Source organism: Peromyscus maniculatus, chromosome 15 (assembly GCF_049852395.1).
Source record: "Peromyscus maniculatus bairdii isolate BWxNUB_F1_BW_parent chromosome 15, HU_Pman_BW_mat_3.1, whole genome shotgun sequence".
In the NCBI taxonomy this organism is placed as follows: Eukaryota; Metazoa; Chordata; class Mammalia; order Rodentia; family Cricetidae; genus Peromyscus; species Peromyscus maniculatus.
In genome coordinates this window covers 74,333,800-74,359,583 of record NC_134866.1, presented here as the reverse complement: position 1 = coordinate 74,359,583, position 25,784 = coordinate 74,333,800, and the positions used below count along the sequence as shown (strand labels likewise).

Genomic DNA, 25,784 nt, shown 5'->3' with positions numbered 1-25,784 from the left:
GCCTCGAACTCACAGAGATATGCCTGCCTCTGCCTCCCGAGTGCTGGGATTAAAGGCATGCGCCACCACCGCCCAGCACCACAGCTTTTCTTACTCAGTGACATTTTATTAAAATTTCTCAAGTGTATGGAAATAGTGTATGTGCATTATTTGTGGGCTTCCACATGCCAGTACATGCATGTATGGAATCAGGACAGCTTTGAATGTCTTCCTCTATTACTCTTTGAGATAGGGGCTTGTAGATGTAATTCTGAATGGTTTTATTAAATTAAGAAACACAGAGCCAAATGCAGAGTTAAAAGCCCAGAGGTCAGAGAGCAGCAGCCAAGAGCTAAGACCACCTTCTTACCACCCACTGCCACTGCTGTCCTTCCCCTGAGAAAGAGACCTACTTCCTGTGTGTCTGTCTTTTCATTGACTTTCTGTTCTGCCTTCTCATTGGTTGTAACCCAACCACATGACCTCCTCATCACTGCCTGTCTATACAGACCTCCAGGTCTCTATGGTTGGTATTGAGATTAAAGGTGTGTGTCTCCATGCTGGCTGTGTCCTTGAACACACAGAGATCTGCCTGTCATGTGATTAGGATTAAGGGCATGTGCTACCACTGCCAGACTTCTGCTAAATGGCTTGCTATTAGCTCTGACCCCCAGGCACTTTTATTTATTAACATACAAATAAAATCACATTCCAGCACAAATAAAACATCACCATAGGGGCTCTCATCTAGAGCTTGCCTTTCAGCTAGGCTGGCTGGCCAGCCCCTAGGTTCCACCTGTCTCCACCACACCCCATCCTCTCATTCCCAGCACTGTGATTACAGGCGTGCACCACCACCGTGTTCAGCTTCTCTGTGGGTTCTGGGACTGGAACTCTGGCCCTCTTGCTTATGCAAGCAAAGCCCTTTCCCCACGGAGCCATCTACCTAGCCCTCCCCAGACCCTTCTGCCTTTAAAAGACCATTAGCACTAAACATATAAAAATAATGATCTTTACAAAGCTGATTCCCGTATTTTGAGACGATCCTGTTTAGTCAAGAAGGTTGGCAGCACTGTGTTCCCCTAACTTCTCCGGTTACATCTGGCATTTTAGTTCGTTTTCCTACAGGGTCTCACTGTGCAGCCCTGGCTGGCCTTAAACTCGCAGAGATCCACCTGCCTTGGGCTCCAAGCACTGGGACTAAAGGTGTGTGCCACCATCCCTGGCCCATACCTGGCATTTTAAAAAGACAAAAACCATGGCAGCACCCCCTGCTCCAGCCACTCTACAAGATGTGCTCTATGAGCTCCAGAGAAGACCTGCCCACATTATTCTGGTGATCACTATGTGGTATAAAAGGTCAGAACTCTAATATGTCAGCCCTGGAGTGGGCGGGGCTATGTGGTAAATGGACACTAATTAGAGTTACTATTTATTCATGGTGTGGCTTTTATGATTTTTGTGGTGAAGTGTGGGTTAGTGGTATTCCTCAAACATCTCAAGAAGCAAACCACAGAACTGTGGATGGTGAAAAGTGCCCTGTATTTTGAGAGACCTTTCATGTATATTAGACCTTACGGCCAGTTAGCTTTTTGAAAATGCCATTGCATCTGGTACTGAAACTAGGACCTGGTTAAGATAAACTAGGTTAAGATAGTTAACCCAGCTTTAGCACAGCGGTTCTCATCCTTCCTAACACTTCAACTCTTTGATACAGTTCCTCATGTTGTGGTGACCCCAACCATACTCATTTTCATTCCTATCTCATAACTGTAATTTTGTTACCATCATGAATCATAATGTAGATATTTTTGGAGTTAGAGGTTTGTTTTTGCAAAGGGATTGAGACCCACAGGTTGAGAACCCCTGCTCCAGAGCTATGTTTCACGCTTTGTCAGTTCAGTGCCTGGCAATGCCTTATAAATAGCAGGCATGGACAGAAGTCTGGAAATGGGGTGAGAAGGAGAGTATACACCCCTTCCTGTGCACCTCGTCCGTCCAGTACTACTTTAGATGGACCGTTGGATGGATGGGGCTTTTACTGATAATCCAGTGCTAACTGAGCATCCTTTCACCTTCCATATAAAACAGCTGGTATGGGCTTGGTCCGAGGCTTTGTTTTCCTTAGAACCTAAAATCTCTAAGCTCAAATACAGTGGTGTTTGCCCCATGTAACAGGAACCGAAGTTTCTGTTTATAGACAGGATCTTGTGTAGCCCAGCTAGCCTCAAATTCAACATAGCAAGTGATGAGGATAATCTTGAATTCCTGGTGGTCCTGCCCTTGCCTCCCAAGTGCTGGGATTACAGGTGTGCACCACCTCGGTCTGGTGAACAAAAAACTCTTGTTTTCATTATAACAGATATGGAATTAGACAGATACTGAATTTGACCTTTGCTCAGTAACCTGAGCCACGTGGGTGGTTTACCACTCTCCTGGGGGCTAATTAGTGGAAATACTTGTTGCTCCACGATGAGACACAAATTATATTTCTAAACCGAAAATACCAATTCAAGTTTGTAACAACAAGAGACAAAAACAGGTCTCCTCCTGGTTAGGTTGTAACTTACTTAAACCTGTTTGTTTGGAAAACGAATGTGGAGGTCTTAGGCAGACCAGGAAGTGAGTCGCTTTCTTACTTCCTGTGTTTTCACACCAACAGGCTCTCATATTACCACCACTGGTTTCTGAAAGGAAATTAGTAGGTGAATTCCTAGAATATTCTATTGTCTTTGGAGAACTTTGAGTAGAGGCATGCAAACAGTACCCGAAACAGGCAGGAGAGTGGCTGAAACCGAACAGCGCTCCTAACTTCCTGAGATGAAAATTTACCCCATGGTGATGCCATGTATGTTTTTAAACATTGGCATATACCATCCACATGGGGAGATGGCTAGACTCAACACTATTTGGTGTCAGACAATTTGAAATAGAGACGGTGCAAGCCCAGAGTATACATCAAGTAATTCCAATAAGAACGATGCTATAAAGCTGAGACTTCTTTGTGAGGAATGGTCATTAGCTCTGACCGGCAGGTTGTCCGACCCCACACAACCGGGCATTTACTATGAAGGTGACAGAGGGGTTGGGCTTGAGTGGCAAGGAGCAAGAGAAGCAGAGGGATCGGTGTCTTTTTCCAAGAAGGGGAGACAACCATGACAGAAATGCTGTCAAGCTTTAGGACAAAATGGAGAAAATGTCACCAATGGACCGTAATACAAAATGAGAAATCCCTCTCAAGGGACATGCAGAACTTGCGTGATTTGCGTGGGATGTTAGGTAAAGCTAACAGAAGGAGGCTCATAGTTGGATAACATGTATGTACAAGTCAAAATGCAACATGGAGCTGAAATGGCTGTTGTGGGGGAAGGAGTGAATATTAACTAACTAAACAATGAGGTCAAATGTTGGAGTAAACCATAAAAAAGTAGAAGAGACACCAACTTAAAAATACAAATAAAGCTGGGCATGGTGGCACATGCCTTTAATCCCAGCACTTGGGAGCAGAGGTAGGAGGATCTTTGTGAGTTCCAGGCCAGCCTGATCTACAGAGTGAGTTCCTGGACAGCCAGAGCTACATAGTGAGACTCTATCTTGAAAAAACAAAAGCAAAAATACAAATAAAAACTGTGTGAAAGTTAATAGCATTGAAATTAACAAACATGAAGAACTGGGTCAATGGTTAAGAATGTGGTTGCTCTTCCAGAGGACCAGGTGTAATTCCCAGCACCCACATTCTCAACCATTGACAATTTCACAACCATCCAGGGGATCCGACACCCTCTTCTAACCTTTGAGTATGCAAGTGGTGCACATATATACATGCAGGGAAAATACTCACATAAAATGAGTAAATTAAATAACATTAAAAAATAACAAAAATGTGAAAATGAAAAAATTCATTTCCAACTTCTGGACAGGTAAGTCAGAAAGAGAAAATCCAACTATGCCCGGAACAAAAATAGAGACTAAACTATAGAAAAAAAAATTTTGAGGAATAAAACTCTGTATAGAATGAAGTACTAAAAGGGTTTTTGTGTCTGTAATGAACATGTACAGACTTCTGTCATTAAACAATAAAAACATCAACTACTTGCACCACATTTCTGTTCTATTAGATGCAACTATTGAGAGATGATTTCAAGGATAACAAAACATGTGTATTTGGTTATATGCAAATACTATGCTGATAAACTTAAAGGGCATGAGCATCCTCAGATCTGGCTTTCCTTAGAGATCCTGAAACCAATCACATTTGGACATGGAAGGACACATGCACATATTTGTTTGATTTTGTTTCAGACAAGGGCTTACTATGTAGCTCAGGCTGGGCTAGAACTTGCAACTTGTCTCTAGTGCTGGGATGACAGGTGTGCACCACCATGCCTGGTTTAGGACCACATTCACTTTTCCTGGCTCTCCTAACGCCATGGTTGACAAAATGCATTCACCCCCACCCACAGCCCCCAAACAGCAGCAGCAGCAGCAGCAGCAACACTTCAGACCCACTGCATCAAAATCTCTGGAAATGCAGCCCAGCACTGTGGCTCAAATCTTTCAGCTGACTCTGGTCCATGCCAAATCCCATGTCCTACTCTAAACTCAGGTGTGGGAGTCCTCAGATCTCATCATCACCCAGGAGCACGTTTAGTACATTGGTCCATGATGGAGCCCACGAACCTATACTTATACATGCAAAAAGTTAAAATTGCTTTTGAAGGTAGTTTCAATTTTCAGTGTGTGAATGATCTAATTAATAATTGATAATCTGAGGCTGGAGAGACAGCTCGGTGATTAAGAGCAAATGCTGCTCTTGCAGAGGACCAGGGTTCGGTTCCCAGTACCCACATGACAGCGCATGGCTATTTGGAACTCCAGTTCAGCACCGCATGAACACGGTGCGCAGACATACATGCAGGAAGAACAACCATACATATAAAATCTTAAAGAGAAATCTCTTAAGGAAATTCACAATTCTTGGAGAATGCTAAAGAGAGGAAGAAATCTCTCATTCAGTCCCCTCTCCCTTGGCTCTCTATGTTGCAACCGAATTCTGAGAGACACTTTAGCAAATACGCAGAGAATGTGAGAACTTTATTATTTCAAGAGCCCTCTTTCTTCAAGGGACATTTTGTTCTAATATAACAGCTCCCCAAAAGCATCCTCAACACTCCCCGCCATTTCTGCCAATCGTGTGTGTGTGTGTGTGTGTGTGTGTGTGTGTGTGTGTGTGCGTGTGTGTGTGTGCTCGTGCATGTTCCTATACATGTGTGAGTACATGGGAAGGCCAATGAATACTTCAAGTATCATTCCTCGGGCTCCGCCCACCTTTTTTTGAGATAGGATCTCCTACTGGCCTGGAACTCGCCAAGTAGGCTAGACGTCTGGCTAGGGAATCCCAGGGATCTACTTGTCCCTGCTTGCCTCCCCAGCGCTGGGACTGCAAGTGCATACCACCCTAATTGGCTCTGACATACATTTCTTCTGGGGATGACACTAAGGTACTCAAGCTATCTCTCCAACCCCTTCAACATCTGTAAAGGCTATACAGACCTACATATACTTATTTGCACGAGCGTATAATTTATTGAGTATAAGAGTGTAACACTGATCACGAAGACCACAGACCCAAAGGCAGAAGACAAGTCCTGTTGTCTCAAGTTTTGCTTTCTACTGTTTCCTTTCACCAACAGCCAAACATTAAATGGAAAATTCCAGAAGTACAAGTTGCAATGCCATTCTAGGAAGGAGGCTGAGACCTTACTCCAGGGGCTGGACAGACAGCCCAGGGCTTCAGGGCACTGCTGCTCTCATAGAGCACCTTGTGCAGTTCCTAGCACCCACACAGCGGCTCACAGCCATCTGGGACTCCAGTTCCAGAGAATCCGATGCCCTCTTCGGAACTCTGCAGACACCAGGTATGCACGTGGTATAAACACAAAGGCAAAACACTCAGAAACATAAAATAAACCTTTAAAAAATTTCAAACTGACTCCACTCTGACACAGGGTTTAATGAGTGGATCATTTTATCCTGTGTATCATAGTTTATGCACTACACCCTTGTTAATAATCATCTCAGTACTACAGCATCTGTCCCAGTATCCCAGTGCTTGTGACTATATCAACCTTGTTTTACTTAACAATGATCCCAGAGCACACGAGAGTGATACACAGGGTATCCTGACACATCAAAGAACAGATGAACTCCAATACTAAAGGGCAATGTAGAAGATACAGGCAAAAACAGTCTCCTGCTAATACAGGGTTTGGCCCTCCAGATTTCAGGCTTCCAGGGAGAGGTTTAGAGGCCTCTCTCTGGATTCAGGAAAACTACTATACTTCAAATCTTTGGCTGTCAAAAACAAAACAAAACTGTCACTTGTTTCATTACTTTTCTGATTGTTGGGTGTCTTACACTCCGTTGGAGAATGTCTTGAAAATCAATGCTATCTATCCCTCGGGTGAATTGCAGCATTTTACTTTTTCTTGTCTGTGGTCCATAAAAGTGATGAACCTAAAAACCTACGGCATTTCAGAGAGGTGAGGGAACAATACCATGTTATTAATGTGTGCAGAAATATCTTGCTAGTCTCCACCTATCCTAAAACGTGCTTTCTCAAGAGATTCCAGTGGGCAAGACTTTTAAAATGGCGTTGTTTAGCCGGGCAATTGTGTAACTTACTGAGCAACCTATGAAGTTAGTAAGTTAAGAGGAGTAGATGGCCTCTCTCTGATGAGTTTTCTCCATTGGCTGAAATGTTGAGGGTCTACTTGGGGAAAGATAATCATCGTGCAATATTGCCCTTTTCAAAGCCTTTGCCAGGGGGTGCAGATTACCGCTGTGCTGGCTAGTTTTACGTCAGTTTCGGACAAGCTGGAGTCATCTGAGAGGAGGGAACCTCAATTAAGAAAATGCCTCAGATACACACGCCTGGAGGGCATTTTCTCAGTGGTTGATGTGGGAGGGTCCAGCCCACTGTGGGTGGGTGGTACCATCCCAGGGTAGGTGGTCCTGGGTTCTATAAGAAAGCAGGCTGGGCAAGCCATGAGGAGCAAGCCAGTAATCAACATTCCTCCATGGCCTCTGCATCAGCTCCTGCCTCCAGGTCCCTGCCCTGTTTGAGTTCATGTCCTGACATATATGGAAGTGTAAACCTTTCCTCCCCAAGTTGCTTTTGGGCCTAGTTTCATTGCAACAGTAGAAACCCTAACTCAGACAACCACGCACTTCAGAGTACTGAGCTTTGCGGGGGTGGGGGTGGGGGCTGCAGCTCGGCTCTTTTCAGCGGGTTCAGCAACATCTGGCTGGATGCAGGACCAGCATCCATTTTCTGTTTTGTCTTTGAATTTCTTCCCCACTAGACACTCACTAAGCAAAATAAGCTGGGGGCTCCTCCTCGCCAGGCCTCAACCACGACCCCCCTTTTGAGATCTGACGCTGGAATGTAGCCAAGCACAAACCGTAAGGTTCCAGAACGTGGGAAAGACCCTTTAAAATTCCCCAGAGGCGCCCCTCCTCCTCCTGCCCCGCGTCCTTCTGGAAGGAGGCAACCCAAGCATCGCCCACCGCCCAGGGCTTTGGGGCTGCGGCTTGGGCCGCCGGGGAAGGCGGGGTTCGGCCGGCAAGAGCTTAGAGAACCTGCGCGTGAGTACCTGTGGCCAGGTCCACTCGCGTAGAAGACCCGTCTAAGCTCGCAAAATAAAGACGTTAAAGAAATATCAAGCACTCTGCCCACACATCTGGGGACACCCTTGTCACTGCAGCATCAACCTTTAAATGCATCTCCCCTAAATTACAAAAAAAACAGAAGTCTTTCGCCAACTTTTAGCTAAACTCCAAACTTGGACGCGCGTGGACGCCAAGAAGGGGGGCGAGCTGGCGCACCACGACGGGACGGTCCCGGTCTGGCTCCGCGTCCCAGGAGGGTCATAGAAGTGGCCGCCGCAGGCGCTTTCCGAGGATCCCACGGGACTGAGTCACTCCCAGGCTCGCGGCTCAGCCGCACCGGGGGAATAAGGGGGAGGGGGTGAGCCTCTGGTCCCGCTCGCCTTCCGGAGCGAGGGGCGGCGGGCGCGAGCGGAGGCCCGCGAGCACGCGCACAGCCCGCGGGGCCCCGCCCCACGCCCCCGACCCGCCTCCAAATACTCCTCCTCCGCGCGGCCGCGCAGTCGCCTCCAGTCGCCCGCAGGGTCCGAACGCGCTGCTCGGAAGGAAGCCGGCGACCGCGGGCGCCCCGCCGCGCGGGCAGCCTCGGGACAATGGGGACAATGGGCCCGAGGCGCCTGCTGCTCGTCGCCGCCGGCCTCAGCCTGTGCGGTCCCTTGCTGTCTTCCCGCGTCCCCGCGCGCCAGCCAGGTAAGAGCTGCCGGCCGGTGCGTTGGGGTGGGGGGTGGGGGTGGGGGGGTAATCAGAAGACAGGTACGCCCGGATGCAACCCTGCCTCGGTTTCCCCCAAGAGCCAAACAGGCATTTGAGCCGAGATCTAGAGTTTCCCCTAGTCACATCCAGGTGGGGCGTGCCATCAGCCCCTTTCCGCCCCCGCACGGCCGGAGCTCCTTTGGACTCGGAATTGGGGGGGGGGGGTGCCGCCCGCGGGCCACCGGGTTTTGGATCGGGAGGAGGGGCCCGAGGCTCCGGAGTAGTCTCCGCCGTCGCATCTGTTGTCATTGTATGGCCTGTTTTGCACGACCACCTTCAGAAAGATGGGGTCTCCTGATCCGGTGGTTTCGATGTGAAGGGGAACCACTTCCCGCTCAAGTTTTGCTTTGTTGGAACTCTCTTTCTCTCGCTTGGTTTGCAGGGGAGGAAAGGTGATGCAAAAGAAAAATCCATAAGCACACTTAGTGGACAAAAAAGATTGGCAGCCCCCAGCTCGGCCTAGTACCCGGGAGGTGATGGGCATTTCTGGTTGCGGGTGTGTGTGTGTGTGTGTGTGTGTGTGTGTGTGTGTGTGTGTGTGTGTGTGTGTGGCGGGGTGTCTTTGTTATCTGAAACTTGCTCTGTCTGGGTCGAGGAAAAGGACCACTCCTCAGAATCAGCTCTCTGAGAAACCATCTAGTCTCGGGTTTTCTCAATGGAATTTCTCATCTGCCGCAAAGAAGTTGCCTGCTTCCAGTACATTAGTTATTGACAGTGTGTTTTTAAGTATCTGTACCTGTTTGACCAAGTAAATTAATTTATTTCATCAAATATATTCTCTCCTCCTTTCTCCAAAGTAGAGGCGTTGCCTGTAGAGTTCTTAATTAGAAAGTGTGGGGAGTGGTTTTGAATTTCTTAGTAGGCATACTGTGTTAGAAACTCAAAGCCGCGTCTTTCATGCTGAAGAAAATCTAGTGTGTTTTGTTCGGGTTTTTGTTGTCGCCGAAAAAATGTGCACACCCGTGCTCACAAACACCGGGATTAAGAGGTGACAAAGAGTAGGGTGTTTCCTGTTCTCTGTCTTCGCTCAGTGTGGGCTTGAGTGATGCTCAGGGAAAACTCAGACCCCCGACTGGGCCCCCAGGTTTAGCAGCAAAGTAGCCAGCCTGCCTGCCTGGGGGGTAGCCGTCCTCAATCGTCAGCTGTGGAGGAGAGGATGAAAAGTATATGCAGAGATTCAATTTCACGTAACTTTATTTTGGAACAGGCCTTTGAAAATATGGACTTGGAGATCTGGGCAATTCAGAGATTAGGTATACTCAGCCACCCCAACCAGGACGGTCCTTCCTTGGGGTAGTCCTCATCGAGGATTTGGGGCACCTTTAGGGAGTGAAGTCAGAGGCGTTTTCATCCTCTTCTTCCTCATGGGAAGGATAGAAGAGCCCCAGAGAGACTATCATGAGTTGGCTAATGTGTCCACACTGGGTTCTGGAAGCACTTGATAGGGAGAGAAGGGGGAGAGAATGGAGAGAGAGAGAGGGAGAGAGGGGGTTGGGGGAGGGAGGGAAGAGGAAGGAAGGAAAAGAAATGGGCGCTAAGTGCAGTATTTCGTGTGCAGCCTTGGGTGGGGAGGGATTCCCACCCATTATTGCTTCCCACCCTCTCACAATCTCTATAAGAAGAGGATTTATCCTCTTTTGCGGACTCTAAAACTGAAGCCCTGAGAGACTGAGTGACCTGCCATCAGGGAGTGGTTATAGGAGTGGTCCGCCCACGTCGGGGTGCATGCAGTAAGTGAACTCACAAATAAAATCAACCGAAAGTAAGTCTGCTTCTCATTACCACTGCATACCGGCCATTGTAAACGGTTCCTGTCCTGCAACACTGTTACATCCCACAGTGGCTCCCCAGCCTGTATCTTCTCGCTGCAGGAGTACCTCTGCCCAGCTGCCCCCGCTCTGCTGTGGCAGTGTGGGTCTTTCCGTGTAGGCATCTTGCCATCTCCTGCCTTGTCGCTTGCATCTGTCTCATCTCTCCTGACAGGGAGATACACGTCTGTTTACCTCCCGTGATGTCCAGAGCACCACGTCCACGCTGCTGATATTTGTTGAATAGCTTGCAACTTCGCTAAGCCGTTTACCCCAGTGCAGATGGTTTAGGTTCGATGACGTGCATCTCTTAAAGAAGGGGAATGGTAGCCGGGCGGTGGTGGCGCACGCCTTTAATCCCAGCACTCGGGAGGCAGAGCCAGGCGGATCTCTGTGAGTTCGAGGCCAGCCTGGGCTACCAAGTGAGCTCCAGGAAAGGCGCAAAGCTACACGAGAAACCCTGTCTCGAAAAACCAAAAAAAAAAAAAAAAGAAGGGGAATGGTAAACGAGGGTGATGGCTATGAATTTTATGAAAGAGAGGAGATTTAAAAAAACAAGTTTGGGAATAGTTGATGGTAACTGTGGCAAAGTGCATTAGGATTTCAGAGGCCCGGCCTGGTTCCTCAGCAAGAAGTGAGGGGTCCCTGTACAAGAACCGCTCCCCGCTTCTCTCTAGCACCCTTTTATGCATTCTTCTCTTCACCCATCCCCCGAGAACCGTATGCCCATGTCACTCCAGGCCAGTTGGCCTTCCTCACCTTCACAGGTCCTTTTAGGATCTGCTGTTCTGTCCGAAGCTCCTGCTGTAGCTGCTCCTGGTTGGGTCCGTCATGTGGACTTACTCTTTTCAGAGCCCAGGATTTTTCAGAAAATCTCCTTCCCTTTGTCTCCCCTCCCCTCCCCCTCCTTAGTCATCTCTCTTTTGTCCCTGTCAAACTGGAGCTTAGCTGGGTCCTAAGCAAAAGGACCCCGAAATAGTGGGGTTCCCAAAAACCTGGGTTTCTAACAACCTGGTTTGTTACTCTCCTCTTTTGGGGCCCATGTTTCTTTTCCCTCTAGGAACTCCCGTCTGTCAGTCTGTCTGTGTCTTTTTGTTTATTTGTTTCCCACATCTTATCTCTTTTTTTTTTTTTTTTTTTTTTTTTTTTTAGACAAAGTTTTCTCTGTGTAGCTTTGGAGTGAGCCTGTCCTGGATCTTGCTCTGTAGCCCAGGCTGGCCTCGAACTCACAGAGATCCACCTGCCTCTGCCTCCCGAGTGCTGGGATTAAAGGTGTGTGCCACCGCTGCCCGGCTTTATCCCCCTTCTTCTATTATTTCTTCCAGTTGAGATGAGGTCCTCAGGACATATGCAGTCATCCACTCTGAGGTTTGGTACAATTTCCACTTCCTTTGCCTTGTTCCAAAACAGTTACCACCCCATCAGGAATCCCGAGACTCTGTGAGCAGTCAGTCCCCAGTCCCCGCTTCATCTGCCCCCTGACAACTACCAGTCTCCTTTCTGTATCTGTGGATCTATCTGTTCTCCAGAGTTTTATCACCCACGTGTGGCCCTGTGTTTCTGGGATTCCTAAGTTCCCCGGGTCTGCTTCCACTGGGACGCCGTCTGAAGACATCATTATCAGGACAGTGTTAGGAGCTGGGACACGGGTGTGTTTCTGTGTTGCTAGTGTCAGACTAGCAACTGGACTTTCCAGGGTCAGTCTTCTCTGTTGCCCAGGTTGTGGCTTCTTCTATTCAGCTTTTCCCTCCCTCTTGGTAGACCTGTCAGTCATTGACCACTCCCTGTGAGCCAAGTGTTTTCCGGGATCCCTTCCCCAGGTGTGTCCTCCACCAGTGACCTTGCTATAAGTCTCTGCCAAACCCACTAGAGTTGCCAGGGTGGGGGGTGGGGGGTATGTGTAAGCCTGCGCCAGCAAGCCCCAGTGACCACACACACACACACACACACACACTCACACTCACACTCACAAATGCACGCACATACCCAGTACTAGGATAACGGTCATCCACGAGCATTGCCATGGGAACCCAGGTCCTCACACTGGGCCAGCAAGCACCCTTATCCCCTGAGCCATCTCTCCAGTCCTGTTTGGTTTCTGAAGCAGGATTTTCTGTGTCGCACGGGCTGGCATTAAACTCACAGGCCTCCTGCCTCAGCCTCCCAAGTGCTACAGTTACAGGCATGCACTACTGTGCCCCGGGTTTTGAAATGAAGGGTTTTATCCTGCATCCTAAGGCATCCTACAAATCCTTTATAACCTTGTGGGCATCATTTGCTTTCAGAAGTAGCTCCACTGTCTTAAATTGCCAGAACTAATCTGTGATTTGCATGTAGAAACAAGTCTGTGTAGCTTTAGGAAACGACATTATAGAATGTGTATTTAAAGTTTGTGACAGATTGCAAATTGAGTTGTAGAGTACTACAGAAAAGTGGGTTTTTGTTGTTGTTGTTGTTTTGTTTTGTTTTTTTGCTAACCAGATATAAGGAGAATAAGAAATACGTTTTACGCTAGGCACAGTTGGAGTATATACAATAACATTCATGACATCCGTGTTGTATCACACATGCAGAACGAAGTTGGCCGAGAAGCTCTCACCTTTACTGTGTGCTATCCATTCTCTACACTGTCCTAGTTAAAATAAACAGAAACGGACAAACAAAATGCATGGGAGGATGGAAAGATGTCTCAGTAGTTCAGAGTGCACACTGCTCTGGCCAAGGACCTAAATTTGGTTCCCAGCACCTGAATTGGGGAGCTCACAACTGCCTATGACTCCAGCCCCAGGGGGATTAGATACCTCAGGCCTCTGCGGGCAACCACACTCACGTACACATATCCCACCCCACCACACATGCACACAGTACACATAATTACAAATCAAATCAAATACTTTAAAAACTTACTGGAACCCTACAAATGAATTTCCATAGCCACTGCTCAATCTCTACTGGAATTTAAACCTGGAATCGCTGGGACAGTAACTTGTCCCTAAAGAGCAAAGTCAAGGCCTTGCCAGGAGAGCCCTGCTTTCTCAGAAGTACCAGTTTTGAGTCTTCTATCTTGTCTAGGACCCGTTCATTTCAGTTCAGATTCACTGACTGCAGAAGGACAAGGGTAGAGGAACAGCTGGTGTCTGGGAGGGACTGAGGATCCTGGACAACCTGACTGTAAACCGAATAGAGTGTAGACCGAGCTTTCCTGGGACAGGAAACTTGGGGATGGTGATTCAGGGCCAGAGAACAGACCAGCAGGGATGAGGAAGGTCAGGGAATCATAGTGGCTCTTGGGGAGGCCTGCGAGCATCTTCTAACCCCACCTCTGTCTCCTGCCTCCAGGCACCATAGGCAAGAGCCCCACAGACTTGTCTGCAAGTCCCTGTGCCTTGGGAATACCATAATGACTTCCTGTAGCTGGCCTGCCTGCAGCTCCTCCTGGCCGGCCTGAGCGCCCCAGGGTGTGCCAGAGAGACAGCCTCCAGGGCATTCTACCTTGAACTCTGCCCTACTGGTTTGTTTTCCCACCGTCCTGAAGTGTGCCCCACCCGGAACATCACTTTAAAGATTTGATTGAGGGGTCCAGGGGCTGGCTCGGTAGGTAAGAGTACTTACTGTGCAAGCAGAAAGACCTGAGTTTGAATCCCAAGCATCCAGCCTCAGCATCCAGACAACAGAAATAGGCACATCTTGAGAGCTCTCTGGCCAGTCAGCCTGCCTAGCCAAACTGGAGAGCTTCCTGTTCATGGAGAGACCCTGTCTCAAAGCAGTAAAGCAGAGAGAGCAGTAGACAAGGACTGTTGATGCCCCCCTCCAGCCTCTGCATGCTCACATGGTTGCACGTACCCACGTACTCGTGTACGTGCACATACACACATGCAGAAGGTTTGTTTCCCACTGTCCATCTCGGTGGTGTCTTTCAGCTGTAACTGCTCCTACCTCCTTTCAGTCCTGGGGACCAAACCCAGGAACATCGTAACTCCACGCCTCCTAATTGCTGTTTATTTGTCAAAGAAACTGGCAGTCTGTCTTGAAGGCTGACGGGCTGCAGCTTGATCAGGCTCTTCAAGCACAGACACTCTGGATCATCTCCATCATCATTTATGTTATGATCAAAGCGATCTTTTCTGGCCAGTGGGAGGCCACAGGGTTTTGACCTGATGCTAATAATACTCAGAGGTAGTCAAGGTCGTGTTGTACATTTCCTACTCCAGATCTGACGGAGGGCATTTCTCTAGGGGGCCTGGCTCTTGCCATGGGAAAGCGGTGTTTGTTTGAGTTGGAGGGAGTGGCGCATTCTGGAGAGGCTGTGATGTTTTACTTGACAGTCTGTTTCTGCCATGCTTCTCTTTTAGCATTCTCCTCCCCTGTCATTCCACTGAGCCTGTGACGTGCAGGTCACAGTTGACCTGCTCTATGTGGGAATGTGGACAAGATCCTCAGACTTCAGCATAGCGCGTGAGCCCTGGAGCAGAACACTGAGTCACAGTGGAGACCCTGGCGTGGTATAAATCCCAGGATTAAAGGGACAGTGAATGGTTTTCTAGTCACTCCTCTGCTTCCAGCCAGATCTCAGCAAAGTCAAAAGAGCATTGCCTGATGCTAATTTCAGGTCTCCGGGTTAGTCTGCGTTTAAGCCAGTTAGCAATATGCTGTGTTCAGCATCAAAACCAAAGCCCAGGGTGTTGGTGAACACCTGTAATCCCAGCACTTAAGAGGTGAACACTGGAGGGTTGGGAGTTCAAGGCCAACTTCAGCTACATAGTGAGTTCAGGACCTGCCTAGGCTACATGAGCCCTTGTCTCAAAACCATGAAAGTAATACCAGAACCAATCGGGGACTTTAGAGGGACCTTCATTAAGTAAAACTTAGCAAGAAATGTAAGAACCAAGTTTGGACCTGTGCTGTTCTCTCTGTGAAACCAGAATTTAACTTTTTCTTGATGTGATGAACAAACAGTTTTGGCCAGCTCATAGACACTTCCCCTTTGGCATCTGAGATATGCTGGGACTGTCAGAAAATCGAGGTGAGCAAGCTCAAATTCCAATTCCAGCATGAGGGTCTTGAGCATGTTGGAAGAATCTAGCTACCTTCTTAAAAATACTTTATCTGGGGTTGGGGATTTAGCTCAGTGGTAGAGCTCTTGCATAGCAAGCACAAGGCCCTGGGTTTGGTCCTCAGCTCCAGAAAAGAAAAAGAAAGAAAAAAACCCCAACTTTATCTGGCATTCATTAATTTCGTAAAAACTAGCATATCAAATCTAAGGTGGGAAGGAAGGGTAACGCCTTGGGCAGTGATATTTAGTCGAGGGATTATGCATTCTTCCCCGTTTCAGACTGTAAATACCATGTGTTTCCCGGGGTATAGTGTTCCCGTGATAAATACTGGGCTGCTGACAAAGGACATACCAGGAAAGGCACGTCAGAAAACAGTATCAGCAAAGCCACTAAGCCCAGAGACCAAGGGACAACATTCCATCCACGCAGTTAGGGTGGCTTCAAGTCGTGTCCCTCTTCAGGTGTCCTGTGGGTTCCTATGGTGTATGTGTTGGGGCGGGGGTGGGGGGGTGGGGGGCATGTCTGTGTCCACCTGCCTCCCTTCTCTGCATCCCCAGAAACCCTCCATCCATCCAAGTTCATGGAACTGCACACCAAGTCATTTCCTTTGTGTCCATGCCCAGTAGTGGGAGTGCTGAATCACAGGGTGATTCTGGTTTTAGGGTTTTTTTGTTTTGTTTTGTTTTGTTTTGTTTTGAGACGTTCTACGCCATCTTCTGTAATAGCTCTGCTTCCTACTCCAGCTGGTGTCCAGGGGCCCCACCTTCTCCACGTTCTCGCTGACACTTGGAATCTTTCATTCTTCGTCAGTCATCCTAAGGAAAGTGAAGTGATCGCTCTCAGTGGTTTTTAAATGACAATTTCCTGACGATTCGTAACTAATACTAAGCATTTTATTACATACCTTTTGGGCGTTTTTGCATTATCTTTGGAGAAATGTCTTATTTAGTTTCTGTTGCCTTTTTTTTAAAGCAACTTGTTTTCTTGCTAATGAGTGACTGAGTTCTAAGATGCTTTGGACAAGAATCGCTTATCAGGTAGGGTGTGTGATTTGTAGTATTGTCTCCCTTCTGGAAGTTTTCTCTCCTGCTGATGGTACCTTTGCTGTACGGGGCTTTGGTTTTGATTCCGGTGTCTATCTGCCTTTGTTGCCCATGCCTTTGGGTCAGATCCACGAAGTTTTCACTCTGTATTTTCTTCTTAGAGTTGCATAGTTTCAGGTCTTTGGGTCTTGAGTCCAGTTTGAGTTAGCTTTTCTATATGGGGATAAGGGGAAAGGGGCTTTTATTTTATTCATGTTCTGCGTGGATGGGAGTTTTGCCTGCATGCATGTCTGTGTACTACATGTGTATAGTGCCTATGGAGGCCAGAAGAGGACGTTGGGTTGCCTGTACCTGGAGCTAGAGATGGTGGTGAGCCACCTTACAGGGGCTGAGAATCGAACCCCTGTCCTCTGGAAGAGCAGCCAGTGCTCCTAATGGCTGAACTGTCCCTTCAGCTCGAGTTTAATTTTATCTAAAAGATTAGATTAGAGCTAATAGACCCTCCCAGTTCTTTTTGTTCATTGTATTCTCCTCTCCCATCCCCTTTTTGATATTTTTGAAACAAGGTCTCACTTTGTACCCAGGATGACTTATATAGCAGCCCAGGTTGGCCTGAAATTTTCAGTTCCCCTGGTCCAGTCTCCCAAGTGTTGGCATTACATGTATCTGCTGCTACCACGCCCAGCTGCCCAGTCATTATTATTTTTTGGAATTACCGTTATTGGTGCAGGGAATAAAACCCTAGGCTTTCTACATGCTAGGCAAATGTTCTGTCACTGAGCTAGGAGTCCAGCCTCTTAATTCTTATTGTATTGAATCATTTGAGATTGTATTCTGGACATTGTGCTGTGAAGACTCTGGATTCTGTCACATTCCTTCACGGAGTATTGATTAATGATGCTTGCATTAGCAGTCAGTTAATTTAAATATCATTCCAGTTTGTTGTTGTTTTGTGGGGGCTTTGTTTGTTTGTTTTGTTTTTTGAGACAAAGTCTCACTGTATAGCCTTGCCTGTCCTATAACTCATCAAGTAGATCAGGCTGGCCTTGAACTCACAGAGCTCTGCCTGCCTCTGACTCATGAGTGCTGAGATTAAAGGTGTGGACCACTATACCCAGTTTATTTTTTTCTTTTTTTAAGACAGGGTCCACTGTATAATCCAGGCTGGCCTTGGACTCACGGTTCAGGGCTTCCAAGCCTTGGGATTGTGGGTGAATATCACTACCATGTTGGGTTGTTTTCCGTGGTGGTGGTGGTGGTTGGGAGTTTTGTTTTCTGTTTATCTTTAGCAGAAATTGTATTTACCTTATGAGCGTGACTTGTGCTGCCCAAAACCCTCAGCAGGGCCTGGGTGTGGTGGCATATGCCTTGTGTCCCAGCACTTGGAAGGCAGAGGCAGGTGGATTTCTATTGAGTTTGGGGCCAGCCTGGGCTACACAGCAAGTTCCAAGCCAGCTAAGGCTAAAAAGGGTGACCCTGTCTCAAAAAAGAAAAAAGCCTAGAGCAGAATTTGCGCTGGAATTTGGACTCCTTTCCTAAGACTTTCCTTCCTGACATTCTTTCCCAGTGACTGTGGAACTTGTGACCAGCCAGCTCTGTATTGCGGCCTCCTCCTTTGTGTATTTATTTGCTAGGGGTTAGGGGATGCAGTAAACTTTGGAGGCTTTGAGTTAGAACTCAGGGAGGTGGTAGGTTCGGTGACGCTGCTGCCTAGCAGAGCGCTGTAAATGGCTGCACCACTGCATAGCACAAGGTCTGTAAATGGCTGCATCACTGCATAGCACAAGGTCTGTAAATGGCTGCACCACTGCACATCATCAGGGAGGGCTTCTGGAAGGGTAAGTACATCATCTCACTAAAGGGATAATTATTCCTCCTGTCTCTTTAGCATGTCTTTCAGCTTTCCTGGGAGGTAGTCTCCTGGCCTGCCTGGTGACTGACAGGCCCAGGTGGATTAACACTTCAGGGATGAGGCGATAGTAGGTCATCTTTTCATCTTAGGAGCAGATCAGGATGTCATCTCCACTCAGGGTCAGAGGTAGAACTCAAATCCCTTTCTTTTAACTGGGAAACAGCTTTCTCTTAATGGACTTCAACAAAGCCCTGAACCTGCACCTTTTTATATAGTGTTTTAAAATCTTGGGGCTTGTGGTGGAGTGTGAATCGGGATGTTTTCTGTTCTGGTGTTAGCCATGAATCTTCTCGTTTATTTTAATTCTGACATCGTCTACCTGGAGGTAGAATCAGAGCTCTAGGTTTAAGGGCTCAGCCCATATCTGAGGTCTGTCCTGAGCCTGGACCTCCAGAACTCCAACCAAACAGGCTATGTGTTAGGGGTTTCCATGATTTCTATGGATTCTATAATCTGCTAGAGCAGCTAGCTCCAGGAATCCAGAGAAAAACTTCACCTGTGCTTCCCATTGATCATAAGTAACATTACAGAAGATGCTAATATAAATGACCAGGTGGGGGAAATGCACAGGGCAAGGTGTGCAGGGAGGGGCAGGAGCTCCCCTCCCCTGCCCACTGTCCAGCCAGGCTTTGGGCTTTCATGTGACCAGCCTGGTCCTGCAACTATCTACAGGCCACTAACCGGTGGTCATCTCATTAGCACACAAAAGATATTCTTATCCCGGAGATTCCAAGAATCTCAAGATTGTATGCTGGGAAATGGGACAAAGGACAAGCACGTAGTACTCCAGGTTATCACAGGCACTGGCTTTGGATCTCTCTCAAACTAACAATCATCTGCATTGGTGGGGTGAGTGCTAACCATCCTTTCCTCCAAGACCCACCCTTCCGTACCTGTGCCTTCTATTGTCCTGTGACCCGGAGTACCTTCAGGCCATTGATGGGGCGTGGCCGGGAAGTACAGTAGAGCCTATAGCTTTATTCTGAGAGGGTTGTCTCTGCAGGACCCTACATAGCTGTGCAGAAGCAGAACTCACTGCTGTTACATTGTGTCTCTCAGAGAGTGTGTTTTCAAGAAGGTTCCTGTTGTGGAATATTCCTTTATACTGTGTAAGGATGTGTCACTGTGATTGGTTTCATAAAGAGCTGAATGACCAATAGCTAGGCAGGAAGAGGTTAGGCGGGACTTCTGGGGAGCTTCTGGGAAGAAGGAGGAGTTGCCAGCCCAACACAGAGGGAATAAGACATGCAGGAGAAGTAAAAGCCACAAATTACGTGACAACACATTGATGAATAAAACGGGTTAATTTAAGTTATAAGAGCCAGTGGAACAAGCCTAAGCTATAGGCCAATCTTTTATAATTAATAATAAGTCTCCATGTCATTTTTTTTTGTGTGTGAGCTGACGGCCCAAAGAAAAATTAGTCCACTGAAGAAAATAAAACCAAGTCTGAAAATCTACTGCACTTCTCCAGGTTTAAGGTTTAACTCCTGCAACATCTCTGAGAGGCATGTCCAGCCTTGGCCACCAGCACCCCCAAGAATTAGAGACCTTGTCCTGTTCCTCCGTGGTTCTTGTTTGCACTTCTCAGCTCCCCAACACCCAACAGATGTAGGATTTTAGCAAAGCTCTTTGCAAGGACAAGCCTGCGGTCTGACCGGGGCCGTCACTTTTCTCTGACGAACGTTTCACGTGGGTAATTTTGATGCATGACTGGGGTAAGGACGTGTGTCTAGCTGAGCCTTTATTTTGACATCTGGCTGATACTCCAAGGACCCTGGTGGGCAGGTATGCACCCTGAGGCATAGAGCATTCTAGGATAAGGTCGTGGCTGGGTGTAGGTGGCCAAGCACATCTGCTGCTAGACTGACCTGCTGGCAAGGAGGCAAAGTGATGCCTGAGTGACAGGTGCCTCCTGGTTACGTAAGATAACCTGAGGGCCTCTGGACCTAGACAGGAGAGACATTTAGGACATCCTACTTTGTGAGCAAACTGAAGACAGAGGGAAACTACTGCCATGTGGACCTTGGTCATCCAGCTGGGGAGCCCTGGGTCCTACTCTGGATGGCCCTCACTCTGTGGGGGGATTTCTCTTTGCATTCTATGTGGATTTTCCCTTTGCGGGAGGTGGGTTTCTCAGGATGGCTCAAACTAGCTGGGGAAGGACAGAGAAGTCATAGAAGCTGGAGATGAGCTGTGTGTACAGATGGTGAGGTATACAATAGGGAAGAAATCTCTGTTTGAGGGCTGAGAGGATAAGGGCACTTGCCACCAAGCCTGACCACCAGAGTTGGATCCCCTGGGTCCACATGGCAGAAGGAAAGAAGCAACTCCCCCTCCCCCTCCACCGTGGCATGCTTGCCCTCTCCTTCCACACAAACTAAAATGTAGAGGAAAGCATCGTTGGATCTTCCGTGGCAAGTGAGGTCTGCAAAGTAGATAGACCTGCGTGATCATTCATCCCCCCCCCCTTTTTTTTTTTTTTTTGGTTTTTCAAGACAGGGTTTCTCTGTGTAGCTTTGGCGCCTGTCCTGGAACCCACTCTGTAGCCCAGGCTGGCCTTGAACTCACAGAGATCCACCTGGCTCTGCCTCCCGAGTGCTGGGATTAAAGGCCTGTGCCACCGCCGCCCACCTGGCTTTCATTCATTCACCTTTGTCCTCCGTAGGGGCAGAGTATTAGGAGTTGGCTTGTATCCAAGCAGAAGGTTGCACCGCACTCTAAGATAGGAGCATATTCGCTAACAAAGGCCGTAGTCCATCTGTGCATGACCTGAACCTGACCATCTGCTCCCTGGGGAGGACGACAAAAAGCAGACAAGTGTACCCTCTGCGTGCCTCTGTTTGCCTCATTTGCCTGTTTATCTCACTCACCTTTTCGATTTCTCTTTTTCAGAATCCGAGAGGACCGATGTCACTCTGAACCCGCGCTCGTTTCTTCTCAGGAATCCCAGTGAAAACGTGTTTGAGCAGGTGCCCTTTGGGGACGAGGAGGAGAAAAATGAAAGTGTGTTGCCTGAGGGCAGGGCAATCTACTTCAATAAAAGCGGCTCTCCTCCCCCGTCACCTGCTCCCTTCATCTCCAAAGACGCCTCGGGATACCTGACCAGCCCCTGGCTGACGCTCTTTATCCCCTCAGTCTATACCTTTGTGTTCATGGTCAGCCTTCCTCTGAACATCCTGGCCATCGCCGTGTTCGTCTTGAAGATGAAGGTCAAGAAGCCGGCCGTGGTGTACATGCTGCACCTGGCCGTGGCCGACGTGCTGTTTGTGTCCGTGCTCCCCTTCAAGGTCAGCTACTACTTTTCCGGCAGTGATTGGCAGTTCGGGTCTGGAATGTGCCGCTTCGCCACTGCGGCCTTTTATTGTAACATGTACGCCTCCATCATGCTCATGACCATCATCAGCATCGACCGGTTCCTGGCCGTCGTGTACCCCATCCAGTCCCTGTCCTGGCGCACTCTCGGCCGGGCCAACCTCACTTGCCTGGCCATTTGGGTGATGGCCATCCTGGGGGTGGTGCCTCTTCTCCTCAAGGAGCAGACCACCCGGGTTCCGGGGCTCAACATCACCACCTGCCACGACGTCCTCAACGAGACCCTGCTACAAGGCTTTTACTCCTACTACTTCTCGGCCTTCTCCACTGTCTTCTTTCTGGTGCCGTTGATCGTTTCCACGGTCTGCTACGCGTCCATCATTCGGTGCCTGAGCGCCTCCGCCGTTGCCAACCGGAGCAAGAAGTCCCGGGCTTTGTTCCTGTCCGCCGCTGTGTTCTGCATCTTCATCGTCTGCTTTGGACCCACCAACATCCTCCTCATCATGCACTACCTGCTCCTCTCTGACAACCCCGCCACAGAGGTGGCCTACTTCGCTTACCTGCTCTGCGTCTGCGTGAGCAGCGTGAGCTGCTGCATCGACCCCTTGATTTACTACTATGCCTCCTCTGAGTGCCAGAGGCATCTCTACAGCATCTTGTGCTGCAGAGAAAGCTCCGATCCCAACAGTTACAACAGCACCGGCCAGCTGATGCCCAGTAAAATGGACACCTGCTCTAGTCACCTGAGTAACAGCATCTACAAAAAGCTGTTGGCTTAGGGGGAAAGGGGTGCTGGAAGGTTACACCGAACAAGGTTGGAAACGCGGACAGCCCGGGGATCCCGTTAGTCTCTGGCAAGAACTATATTTATTTCACCACCTAAAGCAACCAATGTCTAATTTGCATGCCTACTTCTTGCAAGAGGTGTCAAGCATAATTACCAGGAAGGTAATGGGAACCAGAGACAGAGATTTCCAAGGTTGCCAGTGCTGCGATCGTAACTGACTGTCACTTCTTATATGTCTAGGTGACTTAAATATATAGGTGGTGTGCACACACATATTTGCAATGCATTATAAAATCAGCGCTTGACACTTTCTTGTTTATTCCCCAGCAATTACTATGGAAATAATCTGATTATCTTACTTAATAAACAAAGTCTGGTTTGGTGGATGTTAGCACTGAACAGCTGAAGGTATCTAATGATAGGAAGGGGTCCATAGTTTAGACTTAACCTGGCTTTTGCCCATATGTATTTTTTTTCCAATGATTTGATGGTAATGTTTAAGCAATAGAAGGATGAAACAGTACTATCTGTGTAGGGGAAGGTCTTGTGCTTTTCATCTTGAACATATCATAGTTGAAGAATTACCAAAGCAGTCGGAAAGCCCATGTTGATATGGGTAGCATTTTTACAATTTATGTACTGAATACATGGATCAAGACTGAGCATGAGACCCACCGGGTCATAAGAAACCTTTCAAAGCAGCCAAGCCTGGTAACTAGGTACACCATCTCCAGGGAGGCCTCTGAGCAGCAGATACATACCCATTCAGTTGTGCCTCCCAGAGAACAGAGATGGGGACCACCAGGGCCAGTCCTTCCTCCTAGGCTTCCCATTAGCTGTGAATTGACTGTATCTGTTAGAAATTGGCAAGATAGGATATGACATCTTGGGAGGCAGTAACTACGAAAGTCGTCTGCACAGCTGAGGAGGAGAGAAAGGTGTGTTGACATCCAGTAGCTGTCCTGCAAGGCTGGCTCTTGCACAGACATACCCATGTGTCCTGGGCACTCTGATGGATTCTGGGCCTGCAGACTGACTGACTGCAGGACATTAAGAGAGTCCTGCCTTTGCTAAAGCAAAGCAGATAGCTGACATGTAGTCGATATGATGTGTTCACCATAAAAACACCGTTGTACATAGAAGTGTGTTCAGCCAGACGTCACCAAGCATATTTCACATAAGCAAGGCCTAATAGCTAAACAACCTTGGAGATCTGAGTTTCTGCTTCCAATAGCTATAGTTAAATATAAAAACACAGTATAAGATGTATATTTTTAAGAAATAAGCCCTTCAGTCTACAATAATTAGACACTATTTATTTACAAATGTTTTATTAAAAATTATTCAAATCAGCCACACACCTTTAATCCCAGCACTCAGGAGGCAGAGGTAGGCAGATCTCTGTGAGTTTGAGGCCAGCCTGGTCTACATGATGACTTCCAGGCCATCTAGGGCTACATAGTGAGACCTTGGCTCAAAACAATAACAACAAAACAAAACAAAAAAACACACATTTTTAAAAAGCAAGAAAACACAAAGTTTTACTTAAGTTCAGTTTTAAGCAATATATAGGTCAGTCTGGTTTTTTAAAAAAAGGGAAGAAAATGAACTTGAGATTGAAATGTAGGAAAATTGTCCTGTATTTTTTCTTAAGAGTTAATTAAATTATTTTAAAAGCATTTTTTAGTGACACAGTAACTAATAAGCATATAAAATCTTGATGGCGTTGACAAAGTAATTTGAAAATTAATTTGAAATAGATACTTTTCCTGATTTAAAAAATATCTTGACTTTTAAGCAAATAAAAGAGAGTAGGAAGAGTAAATGTTTATTTAAGAGAACAAAATATTTTCAAATATTGTAGAATAGCGTCCATGAAAGTCATGTAATTGTACTGTTAACTCGGTTACCTTATTGATTAATCTAGATCATTGACTTGCTGTTGTGTGTTCTGTGACTTATTATAACTATTATTACTGTACTTGTGAACTTTGATGTCACTGTTTTGTGTTCACTCTTTTTTTAAATATTATATAACATTAATAAACATGAAAACGTGCTTGGTATCTGTCTGGACTAGGTTATTGTTATGGGCCCTGGCAGGATAGCACATCAAACACTCCTTAGTGTTTTCCGCCACCAAGTCAAAAATAACATTGTTTTGAGGAAATGGAACATCCATTTGGCTGTTGAATACGTAGTTGGAAATTTTTAGGTTGTGTTTCATTTGAAGAAATTAGAGAAGCAGCGTGTCCTTGAGGAAGTCCTGAGTTTCAGAAGCCAGTGGAAAGCATTAAGCATGCTTTGTGAGCCAGCCTTTTCCATTCTGAGGCCTGGGGCTCCCGCACACAGCTTATCTTCTTCATAAAGGGCCATATGAAAATGAAGGGGTACCTTACACACATGCATGAAACCCTCCAACAATAAGTAAAGGGAAGGACTGTCTCCAGCAGTGGTCTCCAGTATCATTAGTGCTTCGTGTTGAACCTTTCAACGTTACTAAACCAACTGTGCACGGGGGAAATTGGCCCCAGGATGGCTCAAGATGGCTTGAGCTTCCTATAGAAGAAGCAGATAAGTGAGTTGCGGTCTGAGGATAGAGAGACCAGTAAGGTCAATCTCAGAGACACCTGTGAGGTCAAAACTAACTGGGAAAACTAGGAAGATGTCTCGACCTTTCTTGAGTGTACAGCTGAGTTTCCCAGAGGCTGCTTGTCATGCGATAGTCACTGACCTCTAAGGCAGACAGCAAAATGTCATCTGTTAAAGAGAAATTGTTACAAAAAGATACAGACATGGGGGTGTCGGGGCTGGAGAGATGGCTCAGAGGTTAAGAGCACTTGTTGCTCTTACAGAGGACCTGGGCTCAGTTCCCAGCACCCACAACATGGCACACAGCCACCTGTAATTCCAGTTCCAGGGGACCCAACACTCTTCTGACCTCTGAGTCTGTTACCCTGGGGGCTCAGTGGGCACTGGATGCTGCTTTTCCAGAAGCTCGTGGGAACCAGAGGTCGGATTCAGCAGCATCTCGGATTTCAGACCAGACAGCACTGGCGGAGTGTTTCTCCCCAGGTGGCTGCCTGTTTGTTCCTTAAGGAAATGACTCATAGCCAGTAGAGAAATAAGCCTCAAAAGCTGCATCCACAGTGGCCTGAATCCTGGGTTTGGGGCCATCCTAATGACTTCAGCATAGACTAGTAGCAGTAACTTTTTAAGGTACTGCTGGGTAACCCACTCAGGCAGCTGAGGGCACCACCGGTAGGGAGACGATCCACACTGATGAAATGACAGTTGCTTGGCTATACTTGGTTTCCTTTCTCATCCTGAGACACCTAGTTATTCTTGACCGGCTGAGGTGATGAGCACAACTCCCCAGAAAAAGAACGAGACAAGTAGATCCCTTCTATTGAGTTTTAGATATTTTTGTCGTGCTGAGGAATTAAACCTAGAGACTCACACATG

The 25,784-nt window shown here is 47.5% G+C and overlaps 1 protein-coding gene across 2 annotated transcripts; it reads left to right on the top strand.

Annotated features, from left to right (window-relative positions):
* The first annotated feature begins 8,143 nt into the window (after positions 1-8,143).
* Positions 8,144-24,385, top strand: F2r (coagulation factor II thrombin receptor). 2 transcript variants are annotated; one of them, XM_006985746.4, is made up of 2 exons: positions 8,144-8,337; positions 21,113-24,385. In XM_006985746.4, the coding sequence occupies exons 1-2, from the start codon at positions 8,241-8,243 to the stop codon at positions 22,309-22,311; spliced, it is 1,296 nt and encodes a 431-aa protein (XP_006985808.3). In that variant the 5' UTR covers positions 8,144-8,240; the 3' UTR covers positions 22,312-24,385. The 2 variants fall into 2 exon arrangements, with proteins under 2 accessions (XP_006985808.3, XP_076408200.1); XM_076552085.1 differs by lacking the exon at positions 8,144-8,337 and adding an exon at positions 18,002-18,143.
* The last annotated feature ends 1,399 nt before the right edge of the window (positions 24,386-25,784 follow it).